Genomic DNA, 20553 nt, shown 5'->3' with positions numbered 1-20553 from the left:
GGTGGTAAAAAGCATTATCTCAGTCTTTCTTTGTCTGTCTGTATCTCTCTCTCTCTCTCACACATACACACACACACACACACACACACACACACACACACACACACACACACACACCATTCTTCATAAGGTATGTCCTCTTGGCACAGAGGTATGTACATATATTTCATAGGGAGATCTTTCGATCTTTCCTATATAAAGTCTCACATCCCATAACGTCATCAAATAGATTATTTTGGGACCCATCAATGAGTATAGAAACTCTTCTAATCCTTATTTCCTAAACAACCAACAGCGTCTCCTGAACTCTATACTCAAATATATACACACATATACAATTATAAAGTGTAAATTTCTTTTTGGGGGGAAGGGTATTGAGGAGAAGGAATTTTAAATATGCCCAAGGATATTTAATATTAAGGAGAAGGAATGTTTAACATGCCCAATTGTTTTTCTCTTATTAAATGATGAGTAAAGTGATTTCTTCTTCATTTCTTAGAAGGAGAGAAAACTATTTTATGACCAAGTATGAATATGAAAGAATTTTTTTCCTCAAAATGATTTCTTAGTTATGAAATAAACTGAAGAGAGACAGAGAAAGAGAGATAGAGACAAAGAGAGACAGAGACAGAATGACAGGGACAGAGAGATTAGGAATAATTATTCATTTTTCCAAATATTTCAATTATTAGATCAGTTGATGAGAATTCTATGAGGAGATAAATAGTAGTTTTAGTGTATGCTTTTTTCTTCTGCTTTAAAGATATAATTTGTAGCTCTTATGAAGATCAGGTCTTTATCCCATCTTCAGTTCACACTGACAAGTCAGTTTTACCAATTGATGACTACATCTCCACGAGAGAATTCTAGGGATATGCTTGAGGGCTTGGGGTATCTTTCCAGTGCTACCAGCTTTAAACCCCCAATCTGAGTCACTAACAAAACCCAATATCATTCCCATAGTTGATTTATACAAAAATATAATTTAACCAATTATTATAATTAACTTTTAGAAAAAAGGATATTTACCAAGAAAACACTACAGTAGGGAGCAGCTAGGTGGCACAGTGGATAAAGCACCGGCCCTGGATTCAGAAGGACCCGAGTTCAAATGGGGCCTCAGACACTTGACACTTATGAGCTGTATGACTCTGTGTAAGTCACTTAACCCTCATTGCCCTGCCAAGAAAAAGAAAAAAGAAAAAAAAAAGACTACAGCAAAAATAATTTACTCCCTCACTAATACCACCTAAATCTCTGAGGAACATGGGATCAAAATCAAAACAGTTAGTACAAAACCATAGTTCCACCAAATTTATTTCTGTATAACTCAGATAGCTCCCCCTTAGCTAACTTTGATTCACTATTGGGCTAGATATGCAAAGAGGTTATTCAAGGTTTCTCTCCTCTATATTAAAATGTTCTGTTCATTGTATTTGAAGGCTCATGGGTACTTTATATTCTAAATAGTCATATAGGGATGGAACCAAGGTGGTGGACAGAAGGAAGGGACTCACCTAAGATCCCCCCCCAAAAAATCCTTGGCACACTTTTAAATAATGTCCTAAAACAATTTCTGGAGAAACAGAATGCACAACAAGGATAGGGTGAAAGAAATTTACAGCTCAAGACATTCTAGAAAGTTGTCAAGAAAGGTCTGTTGCACGAGGGAGAGAGTGAAGAATAGTCCAGTATAGGCTCTACCAGTATACACAATGCCCCAGCAAATCAGCAGGTCTTGGGAGTAACTGACTCAGTAACAGCAGTGTCTGCTTCTGGAGCCCTCAACCCACAGGCAGTAAGGGGTTTTTGAACAATTGATCAGAAGGACATCCCAGGGTTCTCTTGGATGGCACTAGGGGGTAGGGCTCTGTTTCTTTGCCCATACTCAGAATCATGTCACAGTCAGTTCCAGGAAACTGAGGACTTAACTTTCAGTGAAATGGATTTAAATGAGTCAGGGCTGTGCAAAATCATCTACTTCACTCTCTTGTGCAGATATATCTGGGACCAGTGACAAGATATACATCAGGATGACAGGACATGGCCCTGGATGTTTAAGGCAGTTAGGTTAAGTGACTTGCCCAGGTCCACACAGTAAATAGGTGTCTGAGGTGAAATTTTAATTAACACTCTCCTAACTTCAGGTCCATTGCTCTATCTACTGCACAACCTAACTGCCACAGCACTGTTCCTGTAATCATGAGGACACAAATTCAAGTCCAGCAAATGGAAGCTAATGACTTTCTCAATAATCAAGAAATAATAAAACAAAATCAAAAGAATGAGAAAAAATAGACAATGTGAACTATCTCATTGCAAAAACAACTGTTCTATAACATAGATCCAAAATAGATAATTAAAAACAATTAATCTTCCTGAAAGTCATGATTAAAATTTTTAAAAAGCCTAAGTATCATCTTTCAAGATATTATCAAGCAAAATTGTCCTGATATTCTAGAACCAGAAGGTAAAATATAATTTGAAAGAATCAAACAAACACCTCCTGAAAGAGATCCTAACATCAAAATTTCCAAGAATATTATAGCCAAATCCTAGAGCTACCAGATGAAGTAGAAAATATTGCAATTAGCCAGAAAGAAACAAGTGAAACATCATGGAACCACAGTCAGGATAACACAAGATTTACCAGTACCTACATCAAAGGGTCAGAGGGCTTGGAGTATGATAATCCAGAAGAAAAGGAGCTAGGATTGCAATCAATAGTCACTTACCCAACAAAATTGAGTGTAAACCTTTAGGCAAAACAAACAAATGAAAAGATATTCAATAAAATAGGGAACTTTCAAGAATTCCTGATAAAACACCAGAGCTAAATACAAAATTTGACTTTAAAATACAAAACTTAGGGGCAGCTAGGAAATAAGGGACTTAATAAGGTTCACCTGTTTATATTGCTGTTTGGTATGATGATAATCATACTTCATAAGAACTTTCTCATTATCAGAGCAGTTAGAAGTATAGATATAGATATAGCTGATATAGGTATAGGTATGGATATGGGTATAGATATGGATATAGATATAGAAATATGTGTGTGCATGGATGTATATGTGTATATATGTGCATGTCCATATTAATATGCATGTGTGTATATATATGGTATGTGTATGCACACACACACATATATATACATATATACAAATGTGTGTGTATATATATACATATAGTGAGAAAGGGAAAGACAGACAGAGAGAGACATAGAGAAATAGGGTACAGGTGTGGATTGAATATGATGGAATGTTATAAAAAATTAAGGGCTAAGAAAGAAGAATTTACTGGAAAAAAGGTAAAGGAGGAAGTAGAATGCGGTAAATTATCTCACATAAAAGAGGCAAGAAAGAGTTTTAATGATGGAAGAGAAGATGGGGAAAGTAGTGAGGAATACTTGAAATTTACTCAAAGAGAGAATAATATACACAATTCTGTATGGAAATCTTACTTAACCTATAGTAAAGCAGGAGGGGACGAGAGCAAGAGAAGGGGAAGGTGCTAATAGAAGGGAGGGCAGATTGGCAGAGGGGGTAGTCAGAAGCAAGACATTTTTTGAGGAGTTACATGTTAAAAGGGTAGAGAAAATAGAATAAATGTGAGAAATAGCATGGAGGGGAATAATGTTAGCAATCATAACTGTGAAAAATATTGAATCAAGTTCCTCTGATAAAGGTCTCATTTTTCAAATATATAGAAATGGGCCATATTTATGAAAATAAGAACCATTCCCCAATTGGAAAATTATCAAAAATATAAACAGTAATTTTTCAGATAAATTAATGAAAGCTATTCATAGCCATTGTGAGGAAAATGCTCCAAATCAAAATTGATTAGTGACTGGTAAATTAAAAAAAAAAAACTGAGATGCTTCCTCATATCTATTAGTTTGGCTAATAGGACAGAAAAGGAAAATGACTACTATTAGAGGACATACGTGAAAAAATGAGACAAAAGTTCATTGTTGGTGGATTTGTGAACTGATGCTAACCATTATTTAGAATATTTTGGAATTATCCCCGCAAACCTATAAACCCATGCATAAGCTTTGGCCTAGCAATACTTCTATTAAGTCTACATTCCCAAAAAGATAAAAAATAGGGAAATAATCCATATATACAAAATATTTTAGCATGTTTTGGTGGTAAAGAATTGGAAATTGAGAGGATGCCCATCAATTGGGAATGTATGACCATGTTGTGGTATATGGTATTGATGGAAAACTATTGTGGTGTAAGGAATGATGAGTGACATGCACTCAGAAAACCTGGAAAGACCTACATAAACGTAGACAAAGTGAAATGAGTAGAACAAGGGGAACATTATACAAACTAACTGAAATATTATAAGATGATCAACTGTGTGTTTCAGGTAAAAGCCTCATGTCTAAAATATATAGAGAAATAATTCAAATTTATAAGAAGACAATTCATTCCCCAATTGAGTAATGTTCAAAGGATATTAACCATCAGTTTTCAGATGAAGACATCAAAGTTTTCTATTTCTGTAATGAAAAAGAAATGCTCTAAATCACCATTGATTAGATAAATGCAAATTAAAACAATTCTGAAGTGCAATTCACACCTATGAGATTGGCCAATATGGCAAAAAAGGAAAATAATAAGTATTGGAGAAGATGTGGGAAAATTGGAACACTAATGCATTGTTGGTGGAGTTGTGAACTGATTCAACCATTCTAGAGAGCAATTTGGAACTATACCCGATGGAATATAAAACTGTGCTTACCCTTTGCCCCAGTAATACCACTAGGTCCAGATCCCAAAGAGATCATAAGAAAGGGAAAAGGACCCACATGTACAAAAATATTTGTAGCTGCTCTTTTTGTGGTGGCAAGGAATTGGAAATTGAAGGGTTGCCCATCAATTGGGAAATGGCTGAACAAGTTGTGTCATATGCATGTAATAGAATACTATTGTACTATAAGAAATGATGAGCAGGCAGATTTCAGAAGAACCTGGAAAGACTTAAGTGGACTTATTTTGAGTGAAGTGAGCAGAACCAGAACATTATACACAGTAACAGCAACATTGTGTGATGATCAACTGTGATATTATACTTAGCTCTTCTAATCAATACAGTGATCCAAGAAAACAGTGAAGGACTCATTATGGAAAAAGGTTGTCCATCCCCAGACAAAGAACTGAAGGCATCCATTTATAGAGTCTACCATAGTTCTTTTTTTAATTTTATTTTTCTTAGGTGTTTATTTTTGCCTGTTTTATTTACAACATGACTAATTTGAAAATATGTATTGCATGACTACACATGTATAATCTATATCAAATTGCTTTCCTTTTCAATGAGGTTTGTTGGGAGGGATGGAGAGAATTTGTAACTCAATTTTGAAAAGGAATGTTGACAATTGTATTTACATGTAATTGGGCAAAAATTAAATGGTAAAAAATAGCCTTGTACCTCAGTTCTTTTACACTCTAATTCAAATAAAATGACAGTTCTGCTCATCCAATAATAGTTTATTCCACATTCTCTAAGACTCATGTGCTAGATAATTTCTGACTTTTAAGATTTGTATGAAATATTAAGCATAATGTAAATGTCATTCCAGTACTAAGAATTACTGAAGTTGAAAAGTTAATAAATGTATTATTAGTAATTCTATTATTTATCTTCCTAGCACCAGCTCAGAAAAGTTAATTTATCCATATGTACATGATGGATGCATTTTTTCACATTTTCTAAATTCTGTAGCAAATTAGCTATTCAAGAGATTAGAATCCTGAGCCTATAACTGTCTTTTGGTGCAACTTTTTTTTTTTTTTTTTTGGTGAGGCAATTGGGGTTAAGTGACTTGCCCAGGGTCACACAGCTAGTAAGTGTTATGTGTCTGAGGCCGGTTTTGAACTCAGGTTCTCCTGACTCCAGGGCCGGTGCTCTAACCACTGCACCACCTAGCTGCCCCTCGGTGCAACTTTTAAGCAACCACCTAAAGTTTTAATAGCCCTGACTATGTAATGAAATAGTAATTTCTCTTGAAATTTTCCCTACTGGTTTCTCCTTTGGACACATTTTTTCTTGACTCTACAATTAAGAGTATTAAATCTCAGATATCTCCAGAGACATTGAACTGAAGGACTTTATGGACTGTCCTTAGTGCTCTGGGCAGATTTCTCAAAGGACTTAATTAGAGAAGGAATTTTAAAAACACAGTATTATTATTATTACACAGACATAAGATGGTGTTTTTATGTTACATGGATAAAATATTCCTCTATTGACAAAAAGGTATGGGTCACCACTATTTCCATGGACACCCATGGAATCAACTTCACAGTTTAAGAACACGCAATTATTTTTAAAAAATACTGATGTGAAGGAACAGAAGGTAAAATTTGAAATAATTCAACTCATGTACATCTTTTTAACTGAAATGCATTACTGTGGACTTTTCTGTTTCTGTGGTGACAGGTGAATGGTGGTGAATGGTGTTCTTATTGCCCAAAGAAGCCATGTTTCAGGAAAACATCAGAATGCATGACTTGGAACTATTTACTTCATAGAGAGGTAATATATTTATAAATGTCATTCACAGTTCTGATTCTATCCCAAACTATGATTTGCTTTAAGATTATAAAGTAGGATCTAAACTGAATGAATGTTTTTCACTTGATTCAGTGAGAAATGGGAGTCACGTTGTCCGAATAAAGAACTAAACTACTGCCAAAAAACCCTGGTTGTCTTCTTCTCAAATAAGCAATCTTTAAAATCTTTTTTTTAAAGTAATTAAGCATATAAATGAAGAAATTGGATAACTTAGCTGATTATTTTAAAATGTAAGGCCATGGGACACTTTACAGAATTATTCATTGTGAAGTTGTATCTTTGAAAAATAACTAGAAAAACATAAAGACCTAGGAAAATATTCAGAAAATGACATCTGTTCTTCATTTAAGAATAGTGCTTTCGTCATCTGGTTTTGGCTATAAAGAAAAGATAATAGCCTCAGACAAACTCTGAAGCAGCACATAAATTATATGATCTCTTTTGCTTCTTTCTTCCCTATTAAAATATATGATGATGCATAGATGATGAGGATCATAATAATTATATAACCGCAGTAATTATATCTTAACATTTATATAACACTTGTGTGTCCTGTATAATAATCACTTTAATAATAAAAGAACTGTGCTTATTTAGCATACTTCTAGCTTAGGATTTAATAAACCTATATTTGGAAATGTGTCAATAAGAGCTTAAAATGATAATTTGATAGATTAATTACATTTTAATAAGGGTATTGAGAAGAAAAAATCCTTATTGTTACAATGTAATAAATCTCAATTGATTGAATGAAACAAGATGTCATTAGTATTTAACTCTATAGTGACGGAGAGTCATTTGAATTACCTCAGTTTATTTAAGGAGAGTAGTTAATTACTCAAAAATATAAATGTTGTCATTAAGGTGATAACAGAGCTTGAATGATCATCTTACATTGCTGTGCTTTAGCCTCTTTTTCCACTCTAATTGCTACCACTATTTTCTTCTTTCATGAGAACAAATTAGATTCTTGAAATGGAAGTTTCTCATAAATGTTAGAAGGGCACTGATGCTTCATTTTAAAGGTTGTGTTTCTAAAAAGAAATTAAAATACTTATGCCATTAGAAGTGGTGAAACTCATTTCTAGGTAGACACTAAAATAGATTCCAGGAGAAGGTCCTTAATGCACAAAAATAGTTATGAAATATTTTTTGTAGTAGCAAAAAACTAAATATATATATGCCTGTTTATTATCAAATATTTAAATATGAAAATATGTCTGTGTTATTATAAAAAAGGATATGTGAAATTTAGAGAAACATTAACAGACTTTTATGAATTGAAGCAGAGTAAAATATTCAGAACATGGAAAAAATAGCTACAATGATTATACTATAAATAAAAAAAAACAATTGAATGAAAAACCCAAAATTGACATCATTATAATGTTCAAATTTGTCACAGGAAATACTTTGGAAGGTGTGCCTTCTTCCCTTTATTACCAAGAGAAACTATGGGTAAGGCATAATTCACATAATTTCAGATTTAGTGGGAGATATATTGAGAAAAAATGATATAAAGAGTCATAAATAAAATTTTTATGTTTCATCATTATCTTTATAGGAAAAATCTGACTGCTGTAACTACAGAAGAAAAACTAACTTTTGTTTGTGAGATGAAAATTTAGAAATAGAACATCTATGATTTCTTCTTTCCCTTCCTCCTACAAAAGTTCAGTGACATAGGAAAGGCTTCACTATTATGACCAGCATTCTGAAAAGGAAACTGATGCCCATAAAGATTAAGCAGATTGTCCATAGAAAGGGCCAGATATCAGAATTGAACTCAAGTTTCCCTTAACTACAAGGCTTGTGTTACATTCAATAAACACTGATTCTTCTTCCCCCCCAAGCAAACAAACAGACAAACAAACAAACATGGAAAACAGGAACAATGTCACTGAATTTGTCCTCCTGGGGCTTACCCAAAATCGTGAGGCACAAAAAATATTATTTGCTGTATTCTTAATTATATATATTTTTACAATGGTGGGCAACAGTCTGATTGTGATAACAGTCACTGGAAGTAAGAGCTTGAAATCCCCTATGTACTTCTTTCTTGCCTTCTTGTCTTTTATGGATGCCAGCTATTCCACTGCCATGGTCCCTAAAATGACCCTAGACATGCTTAATGAAAAGGCAACCATTTCTTTCCAAGCTTGCATGGCCCAGCTCTTCTTAGAACACATATTTGGTGGGGCTGAAGTTTTTCTCCTTGTTTTTATGGCTTATGATCGCTATGTAGCCATCTGTAAACCTTTGTATTATTTAGTCATTATGAGATGGCGTGTATGTGTTCTGCTGGTGGTGGTGTCCTGGATTGGAGGTTTCATGCATTCGTTACTTCAGCTCCTTTTTATTGTTGGGCTCCCATTTTGTGGACCCAATATAATTGATCACTTCATTTGTGACATGTACCCTTTATTAGAACTTTCGTGTACAGACACCTATATGGTTGGCATCTCGGTGGTTGCCAATGGAGGAGCAATATGCACAATTATCTTTTTCTTATTGGTTATCTCCTATGGGGTCATTCTACACTCTTTGAAAACTCAAAGTTTGGAAGGTCGACAAAAAGCCCTTTCTACTTGCATTTCCCACATCACAGTTGTTGTGTTATTCTTTGTTCCTTGTATTTTTGTGTATGTTAGGCCAGTCTGTACTTTCCCCATTGATAAATCTCTAGCTGTCTTTTATACTGTCATCACTCCTATGTTAAACCCCTTAATCTACACCCTGAGAAACACAGAGATGAAAAATGCCATGAGGAAGCTTTGGAACAGAAAAGTGATACCTGGCAGTAAAGTATTGGAGGTCCGGGCCAAGCAATGATGCTCCTTAAGAGAATGGATACAAAACTCTTGCTAAAGCTTATAATTTATTGGCGACCACTCATTAGATATTTTAGACAGACTAGCTAGAATTTTAGCCCCTTAACTATATATATATATATATATATATATATATATATATATATATATATATATATATATATATATATATATATATATATATATATATATGTATATATATATATAATTATCATGGTTTATCAGGAAAATATGAATTTATTTTAATCAAATGAAACTATTAAACAATTAAAACAGTTGGTTCTAACAAAGATACAAAGTTCATTCTGTGAATAACATTGCTCAAATATATTTAATGATGAGAATTAATATGTAACAATGATGTGTTTGTGGTGTGGCATTGGATATTCTAAAGAAAAAAAAGACTAATTAAATTCTCTGTTACCTTGAAGTTATTACTGCTCTAAGTTTTCGATGTAAATCAACCAGGTCTGTATGTAATGTTTAATTTTGTTACACTAAAACTGTACCTCAGAGCTTATGTGATAAAATTCTAGGAATATTGGACTATTTTGTTTTAAATGGGAATTTTTAATCATATATGTCCATCTTAAACATGCAAAAAGATGTGATATGATTTTTAAATTAAATAACATGTTCAAATATTCTGAATATTTTTATTAAGTAATAATGTCACTAATGAATGTATAAATCGGTATATATTATATTTTTCAAAAAGAGAGGTAGCAGGGTATAGTAGATAGTGTTGTGGGCCTATACTATAGAAGAACCAGGCTTCAGTCTCTTCTGACACTGACACTGTATGAATTATTTGACCACTCCCCAAATTTATTGTTATTATTATGAATAGTGACAAAAATAATTTAGTTCTGTTTTTTCCTTTGGGTTCTGATAGAAACAGTCATAGAAAAAGATATTATGAGATTGTTTTTATTTGTTTTAATATTAATGTTATGTGCTATAGATTATTGCATAGCTGTGATGTTATAAAATAGATTTTTTTTGGCATTGCATAACAATATTGGTGAATGTAAATCCATCCCAAGCATAATCTCAAAGAAATCATCTTCAATACAACTCCAAAAGCAGTGAGGGCAATAGAACAATTTAAATTAGTTTTCTAATTTCCATAAAGTTTTGATCCTTCTGTCCAGTTTCTGTACTTGGAAAACTGTTCAATGTTGCTTTAACATTATGTGCATTTGTGGTGTAAATATTAGAAACTTTTTGCTATTTTGTAGATCAAAGTCTTATCTGAGTGATTTTGCTTAACCACTGATTTGATCTCATATGATTAGGTATTTCCTCTAAAAATAGTGAGATCTCAATTTGTACTCTCTGTATTTGTGAATTTCTGTTGCATATTTCAGGCAATCAAAAGAATTCTAAATGTGTATTTCATGGTAGTATTTTTTTTTAAAGCCTACTGTAATGTCCTTCACTACTATCATAATCTCCTTACATTATCTTCATTGATCACCAACTCTAGATACACCAAGAGTTGAAATTGCCATCCTTTGTTGTTTTTTACTATTCCAACACTGCATAGAGCTGGGACTTGATAAGATGATGATGGTAGTGGTGGTTGTGGTAGTAGTGGTGATAATGAATGAAATAGTTGCTAACATTTATATATCTTTTATTTAATGGTAAGTCAATGATTACACTAATCAAGTAGTGATACAGATAGATAATGGAAGGTTAGATTTTGTTTTCTTGAGGCCCTAAACATGGTTCCTGAATAAGTATAGAAAGGAATCACTTTCTTTCTGACACCTCCCACATCCCCACTTAGAATTTCTTTGCTGTAAGAATTTCTTTAATGCCTCGTGATTTCTCAGAAAATTGTCTGTTCAGTTGGAAGTGTTATGCTTAAGGTAAAATGGCTCGGTTTACCCGAACCACAGAATGTGAATTATATTCCTCAAGAGGGTATACATTCCATCTTAGAAATTCATCATCCATATGATTTGTTTGTTGAAGATAAGTAGGTATTTGGGGGAAAAATGGGTGGATAGATAGAGGAAATAAATGATAAGTAGACTGAGTGAAGAGATACATATAAATGTAGATGTAGTCTTTATTGATGAAAATATTATTGCTTCAATTCTACATATAGCTCTACTAACTTCATGTATAATGTCAAGCTATATTATTCTATAACAGCTTAAACAGGTATTATTACATTATATAACATCTTGAATAAAGCATATTATGTTGGTAATAGTGAATACCTTGTGGGGAAAATGTTATATAGAAATATAAATATGTATATACATTAAATCATATACATCCATGAAGACTATGTGTTATCTGAACTTTAGTAAGTTAAATGGTATTTTCAAATTGTTAATGCTATATAATAACATTTTTGTTATTTTATGAAATTTTGCCTTACCTTCAAAGAAAAATGTTTCCAATCACCTCAGGATGATGTGTTATTATTTTTCAAGTGCTTTTGTAAATGATTCCTAGATGATCCATTCAACATAATGGAGTCTTTGCTCTCATTTTTTAATATGTTGAGTTTACACACATGATAATTGGGAAGTATATCCATTATCCTTGATTCATGCATGTTCCACCTCTTTACTTTTTACCCTCTTCCTTGTTTCCTTTTCATTTATTCACTCATCATATGAAATTCATATTTTCACTGTGCTAGACTTGCCATGAATCTTTTGATTTTTATTTGGAATACCTTTCTTCTTTACTCTTTACATGTGGTGTTATTCCAACATTCATATTCATAGAGAATCATATGGTTAATATTAATACCAAACAGATTGCCTTCTTGGACAGAAAAGCCTTAAGATAGTTAAAACACTGTGTACCATATCAGATAATATTCAGGTTATTCTTCTTAATTCTGATTCCAAGTCATTAATACTTTCAATTTTCAGATCCTGAATCTGTCTTTTTTAAAATTTCTACCTTAACTGTATCTGTACATCTCTCTCACTTTTAAAATAATAAATATTTTTATTTAAATTTTTGCTTTCCAATTGTTATCCTTCCCTCCCCAAGGCATTAAGTAATCAGATATAGATTTTACATGTGCAATTATGTAAAACACCACATTAGTCATTTTATACAAGAAAACATGGATAAAAGAACAAATGAAAGACAGCAAATAAATAGCATGTTTCAGTCTGTGTTCAATCAATATCAGTTCTTTCTTTGAAGAAAATGGTATGCTTCATCGATAGTCTTTTGGTACTGTCCTGGTTCATTGTATTGCTGAGATTAGCTGTCAATCACAAATATTCATCAAAAAATATTGTTGTCACCGTGCACAATATTCTCCTGGTTCTTCTTACTTCACTATACATCAGTTCATACAAGTATTTCCTGGCCTTTCTGAAGTCATTCTGCTTGACCACTGATTTAATCTTATAAGATTAGGTGGTAGTGATAGCACAATAATATTCCATCAAAATTATATAGCATTAATAATCATATACCACAATAATATTCCATCATAATTATATACCGTATACTGTATACCTTGTTTAGCCATTCCCCAATTAATGGGCATTCCTTTGATTTCCAGTTCTTAACTACTACAAAAAGAGCTGCTATAAATATTTTTGTACAAATACATCTTTGTTTTTTCTTTTTTGGGGGATATTTTGGGAAATAAAACTAGCAGTGTTATTACTAGATTAAAGGGTATGCACAGTTTGATAATCCTGTGGGCATAATTCCTTGACAATTCCATCAATAGGTGATTAACATGCCAGCTATATCACATCCCCTCCAACAGCCAATATTTTCCTTTTTTTTTTTTTTATATTTGCTACTCTAATAGGCCTGAGCTGATACCTCGGAGTTGTTTTAATTTGCATTTCTCTAAACAACAGTAATCTAGAGCATTTTTTTATATGACTATAGATAGCTTTGATTTCTTTGTCTGAAAACTGTTTGTGCATATCCTTTGAACATTTATCAATTGGGAAATGACATTTTTTTTTAATAAATTTGAATGAGTTCTCTATATATTTGAGAAATGAGGCTTTTATAAAAGATACTTATTTCAAAATCTCTTTCCCAGTTTTCTGCCTCCCTTATAATCTTGGTTGCATTTCTTTTGTTTGTGCAAAACCTTTTTTTTAAATTTTATATAATCAAAATTATCTATTTTACATTTTGTATTGCTCTCTATACATTCTTTAGTCCTAAATTCTTCCTCTGTTCCTAAATCTGACAGATAAATGATTCCATGATCTCTTAATTTCTTTATGGTATCATCCTTTATGTGTAAATCATATACCATTTTGACCTTTTTCTAGTATAAGATGTGAGATGTTTGTCTATACCTAGTTTCTGCCATAGTTTTCCATTTTTCCCAAGCAGTTTTTGTCAAATAATGAATTTTTGTTCTAAAAGCTTAAATCTTTGGGTTTATCATATACTATATTACTATGGTAATTTACTACAGTGTAATTTCTACCTCTTCTATTCCACTGACACACCTCTCTATTTTTTAGCCTGTACCATATCATTTTTATTTATTTATTGATAGATTGATTGATTGATTGATTGATTGCAGGGCAATGGGGATTAAGTGACTTGCCCAGGGTCACACAGCCAGTAAGTATCTGAGGCCGATTTTGAACTCAGGTACTCCTGAATCCAGGGCCAGTGTTTTATCCACTGTGCCACCTAGCTGCCCCAATATTGTTTTGATAATCGCTGCTTTATAATACAGTTTGAGATCTAGTACTGCTAGATCACCTTTTTTTCATTGATTTTTAAAATCAACTCCTTTGATTTTCTTGAGCTTTTGTTATTCCAGATGATTTTTCATTATTTTTCTAGATATATAAAATATTTTTGATAGTTTGATTGGTATAGTGCTAAATAAATTAATTAATTTAGGTAGGATTGCCATTTTTATTCTATTTGTTTGGCCTACTCATGGTCAAATAATATTTTCCCAATTGCTTAGATCTGACTTTATTTGTGAGACAAGTGTTTTATGGATCTAGTCATGTAGTTCCTGGGTTTGTCTTGGCAGGGAGATTCCAAGTATTTTACATTGTCCACAATTATTTTAAAAGGAATTACTCTTTCTATTTGTTGCTGCTGGAATTTGTTGGTAGTATGTGGAAATGCTGATTTATGTGGGTTTAGTTTTTTGTCCTTCAAATTTGCTAAAGTTGTTAATAATTTCAAGTGATTTCTTAGTTGATTTTCTAAGATTTTCTAAGCATAGTATCATATAATCTGTGAAGAGGGATATTTTTGTCCTCCTTATTTATTCTAATTTCTTCAATGTACATCTATCTTTATCCCTATCTATTGATTGATCAATTTGCAAATGACACATCTTATGGGTGATATAGTTAGATATATAGAAAATAGTTGGATGAGCAGGTAAAAGAATATAGAGTGTAAGAGAGAGAGGGAGAGAGAGATACAGACAGCAAACAGACAGACATTCATATAAATAGTAATATAGCTATAGTTAATAGATATGTATGTATATATGTAGAGAAAAAGGTTATTTTGAATCTAGCTGGCCAGCTATATTGTGTGCATGTGTATGCACACACACAAACACACACACACACAAATACATGCCCATATATTATAAACTTAGAGAATGTGCACATGATAAAAAGTATGTGGATGTAATTATATACACAAACATAACATAATGAAGACATTTTAGTAAGATTTTCATTTAATATTCACTTTATACTAGGTTTTCTTAATGCTTACTCTTCTTTTCTTTTTGGTCCCCTTTCCTGCTTCCTCCTTTTCCATTGTCTGATTCACCCCCCCCCTTGTTTCTTTTCTTATTCTTTTTGGTTTTTCAATCATCTTATATGGGTCTTGTGGATCATTGTCTAACTGACCAAAGCACCTTCAGAATTCCCTTAGCAGAGGAAAACTTTCTTGTTTCTGCTCCAAAAGATATTCCTGAAATGTCCTGAAGGTAACCTTATATAACTTTGCCAGAGGAGCCAGAAACCTTACAATCTTGTGCCCAACAGAATAATGCCTAGTTACAACCTGAGAGAAACAAAGGACCTTGAGGCAAAGATGATGAGTGTAGCAGAGCCCTGTCCAGGAGAAACTGTATGGCAAATAGAGACTAAAAGGCCAGTTGAGATGGCAAACATTTCCTAGATGAGAGCATACTATATGGGATAAAAGCAATGGTTTTATCAATAGGTATTAACATCCCTGGAGCACCAGATTTCTAACTTTTACTTCAGTGACAGCACTCTGGCTTTATATGTATATTCTCCCCCTCCCCCTCCCCCTCCCTCTCCCTCTCCTTCTCCCTCTTCCTCTCCCTCTTCCTCTCTCCCTCTATGAAGGTATATGTATGCCAAAGTTTACATAGATTTGTATACTCTTCCCACTAATAGGATATGTATTTATGGAAGAGTGTATGCTAAATTTATGGAAATTGAGAAGTTCTATTTTTGAGAAAATAACTATGAATAATGAATTTCTTGGGGGGAGGGAACCAGAAATCAGTTTCAGTCTTTTCTTCCAAGGGAACAAAAAAAATGGAGATTGATTCTTTTGTCTAGCTAAGTGAACTACTGGGATCAAACCACACCCAGATAGTGGACTTTGCCTTAAGGAACTTGAATGAGGGTCTTCTCCCTGATGTCATCTGTAGAATTCATTTTTATTTAGCCCACCCTCAGTCATGTCAACCAATGGAATTCAATGATACAAACCAATTAGCTTTTATCAATGTATAATGATCCACCTCTATCAAAAGAAGATAAAAATTGAAGAAACTATGAGTTAGCTATCTTTTGGCTGGCGTTTGGTCTGCTTTCTTGGCTTGGCTCTCTCTCTTAAGACAGTATAGGTATGAGGGCATGAGACTATGAAAAATTAAGGAGACATGCAGTCAATCTGTTACTGATATAATATATTAATAAAATAACAATGTTTACTGCCAAAACTGGTGACTTGTATTTTTATAAATTTGTTTTGTTTTCATATCATTAGAACCCATTAGAACAAAAATTCATTATTTGACAAAAAACTCCTTGGAAAACTGGAAAACTGTATGGTGGAAATTAGGTATAGACCAACATCTCACATCTTATACAAAAATAAGGTCAAAATGGGTACATGATTTACACATAAACGATGATACCATAAACAAATTAAGAGAACATGGAATCATTTATCTGTTAGATTCATGGACAGAGGAGGAATTTAGGACCAATGAAGATATAGAGATTAATACAAAATATAAAATATGTAATTTTGATTGTAGACGATTTTAAAAATAGTTTTTTTTTCCTTAAACAAAACCTTACAAGGCAAGCAGAAATCTGGGGAAGAATTTTTGAAACAAGTATCTCTTATACAGGTCTCATTTCTCAAATATATAGAGAACTCATTCAAATTTATAAAAATACAAAACATTTCCCAATTGATAAATGGTAAAAGGATATGAACAGGCACCTTTCAAACAAATAAATCAAATCTATCTATAGTTATATGAAAAAAATGCTTTAGATCACTATTTTTCAGAGAAATGCAAATTAAAACAACTCTGAGGTATCACCTATCAGAGTGGCAAATATAACAAAAAAGGAAAATATTGGCTGCTAGAGGGTATGTAAGAATGCTGGGATGCTAATCCACTGTTGGAGGAGTTGTGAAAAGATCCAACCATTCTGGAAAATAATTTGGAACTATGCTCAAAGGGCTATAGAATTGTGCATACTCTGGTCCATCAATACCACTGCTGGATTTATATCTCAAAGACAGCCCCCAAAAGAGAAAAAAAACATCTATTGTTATGAAAATATTTATAGCAGCTCTTTTTGTGGTGACTAAGAATTGGAAAGCAAAGAAATTCCTATCTGTTGGGGAATGGCTAAACAAGCTGCGGTATATGATAGTGATGGAATATTATTGTGATATAAGAAGTGACAAGTAGGATGATTTCAAAAAGTTCTGAAAAGACTTATATGAACTGATATATAGTGAAGTGAGCAGAACCAAGAGAACACTGTGTGCATAGACAGCAATATTGTTTGATGAAGAAGTGTGAATGACTTAATTATTCTCAGCAATATAATGACCAAGATAATCCCAAAGGACTCTTGAAGCAAATATACTATCCACCTCCAAAGAAAAAAACTGATGATGCTATTTTTCACTTTCCTTTTTTTCTTTTATTCGTTTTCTTGTAAAAAAATGACTAATATCGTAATGTTTTACATAATTCTGCTGTGCAAAGTCAAGGTGGCAAGAGATTAAATATAATGCATAAGAAACAACAAGTAGGCCAGTTTGGATGTAATATAATATTAATCAATAAATATTTATTAAATATCTACTTTTTGCCAAGCCTACTATTAACTCTGATGATACAAAGAAATACAATGTACTCTCCCCACTCGCAAGGAACTCACATTCTCATATAAGAGGCAACATTAAAACAACCTTTATAAACAAGACATATAGGACAAATGGGGAATAATCAATGAAAGAAAAATACTAGAATTAAAGGGAGTTCAGGTCAAGTTTTTTGTAGGAGAAGGGATTTTAGTTGAGACTTGAAAGAAGCTAAGATACAGAGATGAGGAGGGAAAAAAAAATTAGGCATTAGGAGCAGCAAGAGCAAATACCTGAAGCAGGACTATGGACATTCCTTTGTGAGAAATAGCAAGTCAGTGTCATTGGATCATAGAATACATGAGAAAGAGATATAAAGTATATAAATCTTAGAAAGCCAAGAGAAGAGCAGAATATGAAAAAACGTTGACCATCAAACAGTATTTTGTATTAAATCCTAGAAGTGATAGGAACCCTCTGAAGTTTATTAAGGGTAGGTCCAAATTAGTCAGAACAGTATTATAGGAGCATCAGTTTGACAGGCGTGAAGAAGAACTGCAATTGGGAGACACTCATGACCAGGATGCCAACCAGTAAACTATGGTAAAAGTACATGCATTAAGGGATAAGAACCTCAAATTAGATGTAAATATAGATATAGAAATCATACAATGAATGTAAAATTAGGAACTCTTCATAAGAGATTGGATATAAGGGATGAAAGTTTGAGGAGTCAATGATAATATATACATTGTGAAATTGACTGACTTGGAGGGTGATTTCTACTCCTCAATAGTAGTAGGAAAATTCAGAAGAAAGAAAAGTTTATAGTGCAAAGATGATTTTGATTTTGGATGTGACTTCTAAGATGTCTACAGGATATCTAGTTTGAGAGATTGTTAAGAGAAGAAATATTAAATAAGTCTGGAAAGAAAAGGAATAGCCAAATTGTACAAAAAATTGTAAAAATTATAAAAGCATGACAGAGAAGTTAACAATTTTTCCTAAGGGAAAAGAGAGTCACTGAAACATTTTGCTTAGGGGCAAGGCATAAGATCTATGCTTTATGTGTATTAGTGTTTGCAAGAGAATGAAATAATTTTGCTGTGACTTTGGGAAAATTCCTCACAAGAGCAATTAGGCATCCTCTGAGTTGCTCTGTGGTCATTATATCACCTAGTCATTGTAGTGCCCAAAGTCCACACTAAATATTTCTTTACATTTAGAGGAGAAAGATATGAGGTGAGGCTGGGAATTTTCACAAAAAGAGTTATCCATAAAGAAGGTGTCTCTCTACCAATAATAGTAGCATTTCATCTGTTTATCAGCTCTGATCCTGTCTACAGAGGAAGAATGAAGGGGAAGGAGAGGTAAAGTCCTAAGACTAAAAGAAGATCTCCTCCCTGAGTGTTAATGTTCTAAAGAAATGATTTTGCAGTGTTGTATTCAGGAGATTTCAAATCCATGAAACTTTAGACTACTTGTAAATTCAAGGTACTAATTTCTCTGAATTTTTAAAAGTATACTCTGTATACTCTGGTATTAAATCATGTGGATCCTCTGGTTTGGTAGATGTTAAGCCATCCATTTTACAAGTTATTTCTAACATGTAGTCACATAAAAGGCAAAGCTTTTGGCAAAGCTTTGAGACAGGACTATTTGAAATGATTGGGTAAAAAGGCAATCCAATCTCAGATATGAGGTGGTTTCATATTTCCTCTTTTTTTGTTTGTTTGATTTGTTTTGTTTTTTGTTTTTGTTTTTAATCTTAAAGCTAATAATTTATTTTGGGAGGTCATAGATATCATCTGAATGAAAGTTTTCTGTAAGCCTACAGATGTTAATCAGTACTGTATATTGAGCATTAGTCCTGGTGTCATGAAGAGCTGAATTTAAATATATATTCAGTTATTTACCAGCTATCTGGCCTTGGGACAGTAACTTGAGCACAAGTTTCCTCATTTTTTTCCATCTGTAAAATATGGGTAATATTAGCACTGAAGTCCCAGGGTTGTTGCAAGGGTCAAAGGAGAGACCTGTAAGGTACTTACTGGTAAACCTGAAAGTTATATGTATGTGCTACCTAGTGATACTGGTGATGCATTATGTTGCTGTTGTTTTGAGGAAGCAAACTAACTAACAGTAGAAGCTTTTCCCCCTCTGCATTTCAAACTTCACTGAATTGATTTAGATCTTTCTTTGAAGGTACAATTTCTACTATGAAGTAATGAAATATTAATCAGTTCATTGGTTGTTTAATTTTTATAAAGCCAATTGTGACAAGTTGCAACCAATGTGTCATCTCCAACCTAACTGGTTATTTCTAGGACTTTTCCCATTCAAACCTTCTACTAGAACCAAGATTTAATCATATATGCATTTTGAATATATTGAACAAAATTTGTTTTTGAATTGTTTATTGGCTTCTGTCATCCACAAAGATGTATGTTATTAATGTCTCCTTATCCTGTTCTATGTGAAAAGTATATATTCACATCCTTTACCACTCAAGCTTCCTTCTATGCATGCATTGACCCTAAGGTAAAGTCAGCCTTCTCAAAGTTTATGGCAAAAGATTTATCAGTCTAGCATAAGTTTATTTTATATGGGCTTGAGAAGATGAGCAAAGCATTGAGGTGTAGTAAAGGTTGGTTTTAAGGGAATTTTCATCAGAGGATTGGTCAACCAGTGAGGAAATACTTTGGACAATAAATTATAGATATTTCTACTAGACTGGGAAAAACTCGCAAACTTTCCATAGTAGGAAATCCCTAAATAAACATGATGAAATCAGGGG

General features: G+C 32.9%; 1 protein-coding gene across 1 annotated transcript; it reads left to right on the top strand.

Annotated features, from left to right (window-relative positions):
• Positions 1-5515: 5515 nt before the first annotated feature.
• LOC122731134 (olfactory receptor 4A47-like) lies at positions 5516-9426 on the top strand. The gene is made up of 2 exons (XM_043971025.1): positions 5516-5530; positions 8473-9426. Exon 2 carries the CDS (start codon positions 8473-8475, stop codon positions 9424-9426), a length of 954 nt encoding a protein of 317 aa, XP_043826960.1. The 5' UTR covers positions 5516-5530.
• The last annotated feature ends 11127 nt before the right edge of the window (positions 9427-20553 follow it).

Source organism: Dromiciops gliroides, chromosome 6 (assembly GCF_019393635.1).
Source record: "Dromiciops gliroides isolate mDroGli1 chromosome 6, mDroGli1.pri, whole genome shotgun sequence".
Classification (NCBI taxonomy): Eukaryota; Metazoa; Chordata; class Mammalia; order Microbiotheria; family Microbiotheriidae; genus Dromiciops; species Dromiciops gliroides.
Note: the sequence above shows the minus strand (reverse complement) of the source record. Positions and strands in the feature narration are given on the sequence as shown.

Bases quoted from the DNA above. Each gene is read 5' to 3' on its own strand.
- LOC122731134 (XM_043971025.1), top strand. From the start codon at position 8,473: ATGGAAAACAGGAACAATGTCACTGAATTTGTCCTCCTGGGGCTTACC.